Source organism: Schistocerca serialis, chromosome 7, assembly GCF_023864345.2.
Source record: "Schistocerca serialis cubense isolate TAMUIC-IGC-003099 chromosome 7, iqSchSeri2.2, whole genome shotgun sequence".
Lineage (NCBI taxonomy): Eukaryota > Metazoa > Arthropoda > Insecta > Orthoptera > Acrididae > Schistocerca > Schistocerca serialis.
In genome coordinates this window covers 227,761,272-227,773,752 of record NC_064644.1, presented here as the reverse complement: position 1 = coordinate 227,773,752, position 12,481 = coordinate 227,761,272, and the positions used below count along the sequence as shown (strand labels likewise).

General features: G+C 43.5%; 1 protein-coding gene across 1 annotated transcript in view; it reads left to right on the top strand.

The window, feature by feature from the left end:
* LOC126412601 (ufm1-specific protease 2) overlaps window positions 1–12,481 on the top strand; it is a 74,709-nt gene that overhangs the window by 21,651 nt on the left and 40,577 nt on the right. Inside the window, exon 3 of the mRNA XM_050082268.1 lies at window positions 6,501–6,734. Coding sequence (XP_049938225.1) covers window positions 6,501–6,734 — 234 coding nt within the window. The remainder of the gene's footprint in view (window positions 1–6,500; window positions 6,735–12,481) is intronic.

Sequence of the window (12,481 nt, the reverse complement as noted above, 5' to 3'; positions counted from 1 at the left end):
CTTCGTGTTTTCATACACTCAAATGCCAGCACGTTAGCATCCTGATGTGGCGGATCATTAAGCACTTGCGTAATGGTAGCCCCCTGACCACTCAGGGATCACACTGTGGGTGCCTGCGCACTGTATGCCATGGGGTATGTGCCCATCGTGACTGGGGCACAAGGACCACTGACAGTGGATTACTGGCCAGGTAGCCATTGCTGTGGCTGGGAAGGAAAGGCTTCATATGATGCAACATATTTTGATCCCAATGCGTTCCCTTTCCTTGCCGTGCCGTAGGAGGAATGTAGGACCAGACGACAAGGAGTAAATTCCTCTCCCCCCCCCCCCCCCCCCCCCCCCAATACTTGGTCTGTACAAGAACCAGTGGGGACACCTGTTTGACCACAAAACCTTAATTTTTTTGTGGAAAACTATAGACAAACACGGGGAAGTTACAGCCATCTCTAAGAACAAGAGCAGCTCCCTCCTAATTAAAACATCATTTCTTGCATAATCACAGGTGCTAAACTCATGTGAAAAGTTTGGTGACATTCCTGCGACTGTCATTCCCCACAAGAATCTTAATGTGGTCCAGGGCATCATCTTTCATCGTAATCTTCTTCCACAATCTGATGATTAGCTGCGGGCCACCATAGAGTGATGGGGTGTGTGCTTCATCTGTCATGTCCATAGGGGACCAAGGGGAAAACAGAGTTGTTGCTGGGGCCTTCATCTTGGCTTTCAAGGGTGGTATGTTGCCTGAGAAGGTCAAGGTGATGGTCTACTGGTGCGACGTGAAACCATATACTACTCCTTGTATGAGATGCTTCAGTTGTATGAAGTTTGGACATATGCCTTCCCATTGCACTGCTACCCCTGTCTGTAGGGATTGTGTCCATCTGCTGCATGTGAATGTTCCTTGTGCCTAACCTTCCATCTGTGTAAACTGTGGTGAGCTCCACTCTCCCTGCTCACCAAATTGCTCTGTTTTTAAGTGTGAGAAGAAAATCCAGGAGTATAAGACCCTGGACAAGCTCACATATCAAGAGGTCAGAAAAACGTATGTGCTTTTAATCCTAGACAAATGACACAATTTTATGCTACAGCTGCAACTGTGTCACCTTCTCTGTCAATGGTGCCTTCCTCTGTAGAATCTCTAATGGTGAACCCTCAGAGTTGCCGGCTGATACCTGTCCCCCAGGCGCTTGGGAGCCCTTCTGGTGCATCCACAACACCCACTTCGGGAGCATTGGCTCCCCACCTTCTGGGAACACCAGTCCCCATCCCTCAGCTGGAGGCACTTCATCTTCCTCCATCTTCTTTAGCTAGGAAAAGGTGCTTTGCGACCCTTCCTTCCATGGTTCCTGCTGGCCCATAGCCAAACACTATCCAGTGGCTGAAGGAATCGCAGCCTGCAGGCTGTCGAACTTCTCATTCTTCCTCTGCCCTGAAACCAATTCAGGAAAACCTTCTCTGTTCTCATCATCTGAGGAGGAGGAGGACAAAAAGAAGTCCTCTGCCATGAAGTAAACTCCAGTTGCCCGTACATCACCGGACTCTGCATGTACTCCTTCTGTGCCCAACATGGAGATTGTGGTGGCCCGTGAGACACCAGATCTCCTCAGGCAGTGTGCCACAGAACCTATATCAGTGGATCCCCTGACATCTCACCTAATGTTAACACTTGACACTGGGTCATAATCTGCCCCCCTGGCCATTTCATGACCCCACAGCATTGAGGCAGGTTGATCCTCCAGTGGAAGTGTCACAGATTTTTCCACCACCTGACTGCTTTTAAGCATATACCCTGCAATCTGGATTACCATCCAGGAAACATGGTTTCCAGCAACTTAGACCCCCTCGTGCCTACTGAGATTATTTTAAGAATCATACCAACTATGAGAGGATATCGAGTGGAGTTTGTACATACGTGGTGGACTCTGTATACAGTGACCTTGTGCCTTTTGATACACCCTTGGAGGCTGTGTCTGTTCAGGCACTGACACATCAGGATGGTACCATCTTTAATGTTTATCTCCCTCTTGATGATGTCGTATCCCAGGATGTACTGTCTGCATTACACCCCCACCCCCACCTTTTGTAGTCTTGGGCAACTTCAACCTCCATAACTGTTTGTGGGATGGAACAATGAGCTCTAATCGTGGTAAGGACATCAAAATTTTACTGGCACAGCTCGTTCTTTGACTCTTGAACTCTGGTGTGTGCCCCCCCTCCCCCTCCACACACACACACACACACACACACACACACACACACACTCTCTCTCTCTCTCTCTCTCTCTCTCTCTCTCTCTCTCTCTCTCTCTCTCTCTCTCTCTCTCTCTTCAGTGTGGCACACAGATCTTATTCGGCCATTTACCTCTCCTTTTTCAGTCCTGATCTTCTATCATATATCCACTGTAGAGTCCACAATGACCTGTGTGGTAGTGACCACTTCCCGATCTTCCTGTCCCACACTCAGTGTTGTTCCCCTGGACATCCATCCAGATGGGTTCTCCAGAATGCTGACTGGGACAGGTTCACCTCTGCAGTCGTCCTTCTCTCCCCATCACAAGACAGTATAGATGTGGCTGTTCAGCATATGAGATAGCCATTCTTTTTTTGGCAACCAAAGAAGCCTTCCACTCTTGCTCGGGATCCCCCTATTGGAAGGCAGTACACCAGTGGACCATACAGATCGCCTCATTGCCTTTAAATGGCTCTGTGCCCATGTTCGCTACCTCGCAAAATGACGAAAGCAAGAATCCTGGTAATGGTATGTTGCCACCATTGAATCACATACATCTCTGTAACAGGTACGGGCAAGGATCAGACACACCTACAGCTTCCAGTCCCGTGCAGATGTACCAAGTATTTCCTTACATGTTGCTGTTTATACTGATCCAGATACTATTGCCAAACATTTTGCTGAGCATTACACACATACATCTGCCACCCTGCCTTGCAGCTCATAAAACAGCAGGTGGAGTGAATGCATTTATCTGTCACTACCTGCCACCTGAAGCCATATAATGCTCCACTCAGTGAATCGGAACTCTATAGTGTCCTAGCTCATCGACCTGATATGGCCCCAGGGCCAGGCCACATCCACAACCAAGTGCTGAAGCATCTCTCAGTGAATTGTCAGTGTCACATTCTTGCACTCTTTAATCAGATCTGGAACAAAGGTGAGTTCCCAGCTCAGTGGCAAAAAAACACAATAGTTCTGATGCTGAAACCGGGTAAGAACCCTCTTGAGATGGACAGTTATCGCCCAGTCAGCCTTGCTGACATTCTCTATAAGTTGCTCGAATGCATGGCGAGCAAGTGGCTGTATTGGCTCAGTGAGTCTCAGGGCCTTTTCGGCTACAACTCAGAATGGTTTTCGTAGGGGCCACTCCACTGCCTACTAGTCAAGACTGGAGACCCCCCAATACCTATCAGGTGCCAACAAAAGCTGCTGAATTCTGCTATATGGGTTTGTAGCTTCCCTGAACACATCCCAACCACTGTGTCCTTTTACCTGGAAAGGAGCTCCAACTCTCACAGCAGCGACCCAGAACTGTGTTTACAATGGCTGCACGCATCGAGTGTCTCTATTCGGAACTGCAACTTCCTCCATTGTTGCCTCTGGTCAGGAAGACATCGCATCTGCCCCATGGCATGCCCCGACCTCAGATTTGCCTCGAAGTCTCCTTTGGTCCAAAAGATTCTGTTGACCCCATGATTTTTTGCTGCCTATTCTTGACTGTCCTTAAGAAGTATACGGGTTCGGAAGTGATATTCACTGTTGGCTCAACAGTCGACGGACAGACAGATGTTGCGTACACATATACACAGTGCAGTGACTCCACTTTCTGCCAAATGGCTGTAGTGTCTTCACTGCTGAATTGATGGCTGTTAAATTAACCATTAGCCATGTTCATTCTTGCATGGACAAGAGTATTCTAATCTGTGGTGACTCCCTTATCAGCCTTCAGGCTATAGACCAGTGCTACTCTCCTCACCCATTGGTTACATCTATCTAGGATCTCGTCTCTGATCTACATCACGCTGGGCAGCAAGTCGTTTTTGCTTGGATCTCAGTCGTGTTGGGATTTTGGGAAATGAATGAGCTGACCATTGGCCACCAAGATATCAATTCTGGAAATGGGGGTCCCAGAACTGTACCTTCAGCCATTTATACACCATAAATTGCTGTCAGTCTGAAACTCAGAATGGTGTGCTCTGATCTACCCAAACTGAGGCCAGTTAAGGAGACAACAACTGTGTGGCACTCTTCCCTACATGCTTCTCACAGGGAATCCACTGTCCTCTGTCGACTCTGCATTAGCCACACTTGACTGACCCATGGCCACATTCTCCAGTGTGAGGATGCCACTCGCAGCCGATGCAGAGTCCACCCGATGGTGGCCCTCATACTCGTAGACTGCCATAATTTGGCTACTTTGAGGCAACATCTTAATCTTCCTAACATGCTACCTCTGATGCTAGCAGATGACACCAACTCAGCTGACCTGGTGTTATGTTTTGCCCATGATGGCAGTTTCTGTTCATCTTTGGCAGTTTGTGGGGCACCCCTCTCTGGATCCCAACCCCACCTTCCCCAGCGGTCGCTTGGTGGCCCTTGCTGGGTGACCTGTCCTGGTCTCTACACTTTCCACCATTTTTTCCTCTTTATTATTTTTCATTTCTTGGTTTTAACGCCTTGTCTTGATCGATATTTTAAATCTGTTCCTTACCCTCCCACTTTTGTCAGATGAGTGTCATACAAGGAGATCCAGAAACATGACTGCTGCTTGTTCCCTGGGAAACTGTGGTACAGTCATATTTTGTTGTTTGTCACAGTGCTGAATAGGATTTTCATCAGATGAAATAAAACTTATCAAGTAGCTGTTTACGGAAATACAAAAACTAAAGGTTTTATTTTTGGATTACATGAAATTTTACCTACCCTCTGCAAGTCTCTGTGTTAAGAAAAGTCTCTTGGAAAATCATGTAGATGGCTGTGGATTCAATCCCAAGAACACACTAACAGTTGCAATTAATTTGGTCACCATGTTCCATCAATGAGTTTCCGTCAGTAGCAGCTGTTGCTGGATAACTTAGATTGGTGTTCAGCTTTGAGGGATTTTTTTCCACGATTGGATCATTGGTCTAATGAAAAATTGTGGTCATGGCAAGAGAACAGTTTCTAAATACCGAATGCAATTGTTCAAGGTACCAACTTAACATTAACCAATCACTTCAAAATAAATAAGAAAGTAAAAAACAGGAATGTTATTGTTTCATCTGAAGTGTTTCATTCAATGTAGAAGATTAATTTGCTGATGAGCTGCAGTTACAGGATGTTATTTAGCTCACCATTTTATTTCTTCATGACTGAAAATACTAAAAAGCTCTGGCTTCTTCTCCATATTGTCCATCTATAACTGAAAGTATAAAGCTTAGCATAATAAGCAATTTTATAAATAAATACAACACTTTTCCAATGAATGTGACATACATTCTTGCTCTTAAATACAGCAGCTCCTCATATTGATATTTTTTTCAGAAGAAACATTACAAGGCTCACTCAATCTCAATGTAAAATGTCAAATTGACACCTTGAGACACAATAACAGAGTAAACAGTTTTTGACAGAGCACTCTAAATGTGCATTGTCCACTCTGATCTCTCCAGCATTATCACGACATGTCCTGTACTCAGTTGTGCACCTCGCTACTCCAAACCAGGATGTCGAAGTATAGAACAGGCACCATGCCCCATATGTACTGCAACTTGTGCTAAAATAAAATTGCACCGTCTCACTGTGAAGACATGCAGTGTGTATCTGTATCTGTTCAAATGCACAGACAATCACAGCAAAATGTTTACAGCTTGTGGTCTAGTGGCTATCTTGCTGTCACTGGATCACAGGGTCTTAGGCTCAATTCCTGGCAGCTGGGTCGGGGTTTTCTCCAACCGGAGACTCATCATCATTCAGGAAAGTGGCGAGACTGGACTGTGCAAAGATTGGGAATTTGTACGGGTACTGATAACCATGCAGTTGAGCGCTTCATAAATCAAATATCTTCATCTATCACAAAAACCTCCAAACATTTTGAATTCTAAAATATTTATCTAATAAAAATGTGCTTTCACGTGTCACAATCATCATTTATCGGCTAGGTAGATGTTCAGTTTGGTAACACATTACTGTTCCAAAGTGATATTCTGTGCTACAAACACAAGTAACTGACTACCTTACAGAGGGCGATGAGAATGTCACATCCCATCTAATAATCTTAATTGGATGATGCTATGTCACAATTTTCTGTGGATCAAAATCCACTTTTTTCAAAACTTCTGTTGGTGTCCAGTTTGTTCTTTACTTAAAGCATATATAAGAGTTAATGTAAGTAAATATTTATTTGTTTTGTACTACACTGAAAAAGTGGTTAAAATGTGTTTTCAGAATATGTCAGAGTTATTCCTGAAGAAAGAATGTCTAATTATGGTTGATAAATTTATTTTCAGAACACCAGTCAGCTGGATCACCATGTTTTAATAGTGTGTGTAAGAGATGAAACAAATGAGCTGAAGGCATACATGAACATTAATAACAAATATGTAAGCAAGACATATCAAGTTGTGGATGATTGTGAAGTCTGGAAAGAATATTTACATATAAGGGTTAAGGGCAGACTACCAATTACTTGTGAAATGTCAGCAGAAAGTGTTGTGGAAGCTATAGGATCATTACAGAAGAAGGTAAGTGTACATTTGTGTTATATGAAGTCTGCAAAATAAGAAAAAGTTTGCATTCGTGAAACACAAGAAACTCCTAGATAAAACATGCAGGGCTACTGAAGCAGTATCAGATAGAAAGGTTGCACCAAGTTTGTAGCCCCATTACATCTATTTATTGCATGGATGGAGTGTTACCCCCAACACCACATGAATGGTCTCATTAAGGGAGTGCACCACAGTACTAAAATAAATTCAAAATGGAGGCTTGTCACAAATGTTTCCACAACATTTATTACTTTTTCTCATTTTCCAGTCATCATAATAATGTAACGAAGGTATTAAAAGCCTGTTTAAGAACTGTAATGTTTGCTGTTAACTGCTCAAAAATTAGAAATGGTGGAGATTAGGTGGGTAGATCCAAAAGCTAATGAGATTTTACTGAATTGTATTAAGGACGAAAGACACTTAATGCACAGCCTGATTAGAAGAAGGAATTGGTTGATAGCGCACATCTTGATGCATGAAAGACATGTTAGTTTGGTACTGGCAGGAGGGGTGGGGCAGGGAGTAATTGTAGATGGAGGTCAAGGCTCAGATATAGTAAGTTTGCAGTAGTTCTACAAAGATGAAGAATCTTACACAGGAAAAACTAACATGGAAAGCTGCTGCATCATACCAGTCTTTGGACTAGACACTACAACAGCAATAACAACAGTCAAATGATGAATAAAACCTCTTTTTTTCCCTCCATATAGCTTGTGTAAATACACAGTCTAAATGAAGCACATTTTAAGTGTCGTCAGACATGGTTGTCACTTGGATGGGTGACCATCTAGGCCGCCATGCACTGTTGACCCACCGGGATGCACTCAGCCTCATGATGTCAATTGAGGAGCTACTTGACTGAGTAACAGCCCCTCCAGGTCACAACAACTAAAAAATGCCAGGAGACTGTTGTTGACCCCAAGCCTCTCTATATCCACATCCGATGATCCTTATTGGCTGAGGATGACACTGAGTTTGTCGGAACCATTGAGACTTTCCAAGGCCTGATCAGACGGAGTTGATTATTAGGTTTTTTAATATTGTTTTTTGAAAGGTAGCCTTGACGTTTGTGGGAAGGAGATAAAATTCCAAGTCATCATAAAATTCTTTTATTTGAAGAGTTTATTGTAAAGACATACCCTTCCAGAATTGTTGACATTTTGTAAGGAATCTGTTCCTTCATTTTTCAGAAGTTAGGAAATGAAAAGCTGTATTTTGATGCAAAAGGAGGCAGCCAGAGGTAGAACTAAAATTGATGTTTATTTAGTTGGTGACTAGTTTCGGACTATGCCCATTTTCCAACCAACAAATGCCTGCTAAGTAAAATGCCCATCCAAAATAGCAGTAAATAAAGTAGATACATATGTGTATGGTCCCAACCAATGTCCGTTCATTTTCTGTTGTGCCCATTCTTTTTTTAAAGTTATTTCACATGAAGGACATTCCTGTACCAACCAAATGTGAAAAGAGAGAGTCCACAGTATAGTATTGGATGATCTGAGATTATATTTATATAAAATAGCTGATGCAATAGACATATCAGAAGAAAGAACACAGTACTTCATATGTGGAAAAATTAGCTGAAAGGAGCTCTGCAAGAGGAGTTCTGCACTTGTAAAATGGTGTCTGAAAGAAAATGAGATACATAGTGTTTCGGTAATTTTTTAACCATTGATAAGGAGTCCAGTTGATTGCATGTTGCAGTTTATTATGTGGATAATTGGATGTGGATAATGGCAATTATGTGGATAATGTGCAATTTCATGCCTGAAATGATAAAGGAATCAAGGCTGTGGTTGGAGCCTAGTGGCTCTACACCAGAATAAGCAAAATCAGTTTCTTCTGCCAAAATGGCTATGATCAGTGTTTCCTAGAATGAAAAAGGCAGTTATCTTATTGACTGCTTTTCAAACAGTAAGAAAAACCTGTATATATTATCCAAGCTTCCTGGATTAACAGACTGAAAAAATTTACAGGCAGACATCTGGATTGCAAAATATAAAGAAAAATCATATTTAATTAGGATAATTCAGGTGCCCTCAAATATGTTTCAGTGCTGAGATAATTTATCACATCTGGCATTCTGTGGTGCTGCCTATTCCCACATGTGAAGAAATTAATGGTTAGAAAGCACATTAAGTATGATGAAGAGGCTACAGCCCCTGTAGGTATAGATGGCTATTTATAATTGACTTAAAAGAGCATTTCATTGTAAATTAAGTGCATTTAGCTGAGAACTTTTTCCTTTGTCCTTGTGCACCACTTACATTCATTGCACAGTATCCCACTTGTCTTGTGAATGGATATACTGTTGGTAGGTATCAACACCCCATCTCTCAAGACGCATTGTGTGACGAGTCCTCCACATTGTAGATTTATTCTGGATGGTTCAGTCTTTAGTAACAGAATGCATTCTCAGCATCAGAACGTGTTTTTAGTAGTTAAATGACGAGAGGGAAGCTTTGAGAAAGTTTCCTCTTTCTATATGCAAAATGGTTTACAGGACACAGAAGGTACATTAAAATCTGTCAAGCATTTGTGCAATGGGGTACTATTGGTTGAAACCTCTATTTCTTAACAAGCAACAAACCTGCAGAACGCAAAAAGCCTCTAGGCATGTGCCACTGAAATTGAGCTACACACCACCTTGAGCTACAGCAAAGACGGTGTGTCGTGCAGGGATCTTATGGTCATTCGCGAAGCTTAGTGGGCCCAAGAAGGCATTGTTGATGTGCAGTACGTCATGAAAAGGGTGAATGGCAATCTGTTCAAATGTGACTCATTAATCCTCACTTTCAATAGCTTGAAACTGCCAGTGTATCAAGGCAGGTTATCCTTGCTTAAATGTGTGGCGTCATGTCTTCAACCCAGTGTGTGGTTTTAAATACCAGTGCTTTGGGCACATTACTCTTGAATGTAAGGGGGAAACCACTTGTGGCAAATATGATAAGGCCACCCACGAAAAAGTCATTCATTCATCTCCTTTGAAGTGTGTGAATTGCTCTGCGGATTATCCTTTCTGGAGTACAGACTGCAGCATATATCTTGAAGAATGGAAAGTACAAGACCTTAAAACTATGGAACGCATCCCATGTGGTAAGGCCAAAAAGATGTATGGCCATGCTGCCCCCCACTTCACTACTTTCTTTGCTTCAGCTCTTAAAAAACCTATTCAGAAAATCAGTGCTGCTACACAAACAGAGATTGCTAGTATCAACACTAGTACCTGTATTTGTCAGTGCATTTGTGCTATTGCAGTTATTTTGAACCTCCCTTCCCAGAGCATCAGAAAAGACTGGTCGCCAATGCTGCAGAGCTCTCTGCCCCTCCAGAGGTTCAGTCTGGTCCACCCTCCAGTTCTGATACTACCACTTCCACAGTTGCAGCTCTAAAGCCCCGCAGGCCGAAAAATCAAAAGCAAAAGATTCACAGCTGACAGAGATTGGAAGTCAACAGTCAGATGATGTCAATGTCCTTCTGTGTGGCATCTCTCATGATTTATCTGCTGAACCAGTGGACCTTGATGTTGGCCTGGGATACTCATCATGCTTCAAGAGAATTGTGGGCTCCCCTCCCTGCCAGATAAACTGGATGAAAGTGTAAACCCCTTGATAAATGGCTCCCATACTTCAGTGAAACATTAATGGGTTCAGGACACAGGTGAAGGAATTGAAACTCCCAGAACTTCCTTTGACTTCAATGCCCATCATGTATTGTGGTGTGTGTCTCTACTTGCCCTCGGGGTTGGGTTTTGAGAACCACATGACCTCTCAAGAGCTGTGCATACTCAACACAGGCACTCCCACTCATTTCTGTGCTGCTACTGAGTCATCCTCAGCCATCAACCTTTCTTTCTTCTTTCTAGCCCTTGTGGTCTCTGTTTAGTGGGAAGGCATTGATGACCTTCATTGAGTGATTGTGTTCCATATTGCATTCACTTACTGGCTGGAGCTGTCCCTAGTTGGAGAGTCACGATGTATGGTCAGCAGAACCAACTGGACACTGTTCAGCCAGCTGACTATGTTTGAATGCTATGACAGTGCCCAGGAATTGGTGGACCACATCAGCTGAGTGATCCACCTTGCCGCTGACTTCTCCATCCCGAACTCCTTAGGTCATCTTCTGTACCTTGGTGGACTGATTTAGTGTCGTTCAGTAATCTGGGTCAGGAGTGCGGCTCTGCCACGGTTTAAGTGCTGCTCAATAGCAGAAAGCCTTGCAGCCTATCGATTAGTGAGGGCAAGGGCTCAATACATCATCAAAGAGTGCAAGAGAATGTCATGACAGGCATTCGTGGACACTCTGAACTGCTCCACTAATTCTCCAAAAGTATTGGAAGCCACAAGGAGAATGACAGGTAAAGGCAGTTGGATATGTGCGGCAGAGTCATTGAAACAGTGATGTCTCCAAATGACACCTGGAGACTTTGTACAGGCAATGGCAGTGTATTCTGCACAGACTACTGCCACTACAAAGCATTCTGTACAGACTACCAGGCTACCGTGGAGAGGCCCGAGTTGGACTTCCAGTCCACCCATTTGGAGTCCTACAACTGTCCGTTCTCCATGTGGGAGCTGTATTTTGTACTGTTTGACACTCATGATATGGTGCCCGGTCACAACAGAATCCAGTGCAGCAAGCTGCAGCACTTGCAAACAATGTCAGAGGAAGTCCTCTTGCAATGTTTTAATTTGATATGGCTGTCAAGCCACTTTCTCGACTTGGGGTGACGGGCAATTTTGATACGCCTCCTCAAACGAGGAAGCACTGAACATGTCCCATTAGTTACTGAAGCATCGCCTTAATGAGCCTTGTAGGAAAGACCCCAGAGCGCGTGGTTAGCATCGTCTGGTTTGGATATTAGAGATCAGACAGCTTGTTAGCTGCTCTCAGTGCAGATTCAGGACATGTCAATCAAATGTCGACAACCTAACTCTGCTAGAGGTGGAAATCCAGCTGGCTTTCTTAAGCGAACAGCATTGTGGAGGTATTTTTTGACATTAGTAAGATGTATGACTCTATGTGGAGGCACAATATTCTCTGTCAGGTATACCAATCTGGCTTTCATGGTCACCTCACCATATTCATTTACTCCTTCCTCTCAAGATGCCTTTTTAGGTGATGTGCTGTCAGATGGTTTTGTGCAGGAGAATTGTGTTGTGTAGGGTAGTGTTTCAAGTATCATCCTCTTTGACAGTACAAGATTCACAGCACAGAGTACTGTCAAGTGCTCCTTATTTGTGGGTGATTTTGTGTTCTTCTGCTTCTCCCCCAGTTGCAACGTACAGTGAATAGATAAGAGGTGCTGGGTGAAAAGACTGGTTTTACATTTTCTGCAGAAAATGTGTGTGTGTGTGTGTGTGTGTGTGTGTGTGTGTGTGTGTGTGTGAGAGAGAGAGAGAGAGAGAGAGAGAGAGAGAGAGAGAGAGAGAGAGAGAGAGATTGATTTATTTTAATCATTCTCACTGTCTTTTTACATTATCTGAATCGCGTATGTGGGATACCATCCTTCCTTTAAAAGAATCTCAGGTTTCTGGGCCTCATTTTTTACTTCAAACTGTTGAGGTAGCTACACCTAAAGGACTTGAAGGCAGTGACCCAGTAGGCACTGAATATCTTGCAAGTGCCTTAGCCACAAGTCTCAGGGAGCAGACAGGGCACATTTGCTCCAGGTTTATACGCCCTCCATGCCATCACAGCTAGATTATGGCTGCACAATGTAC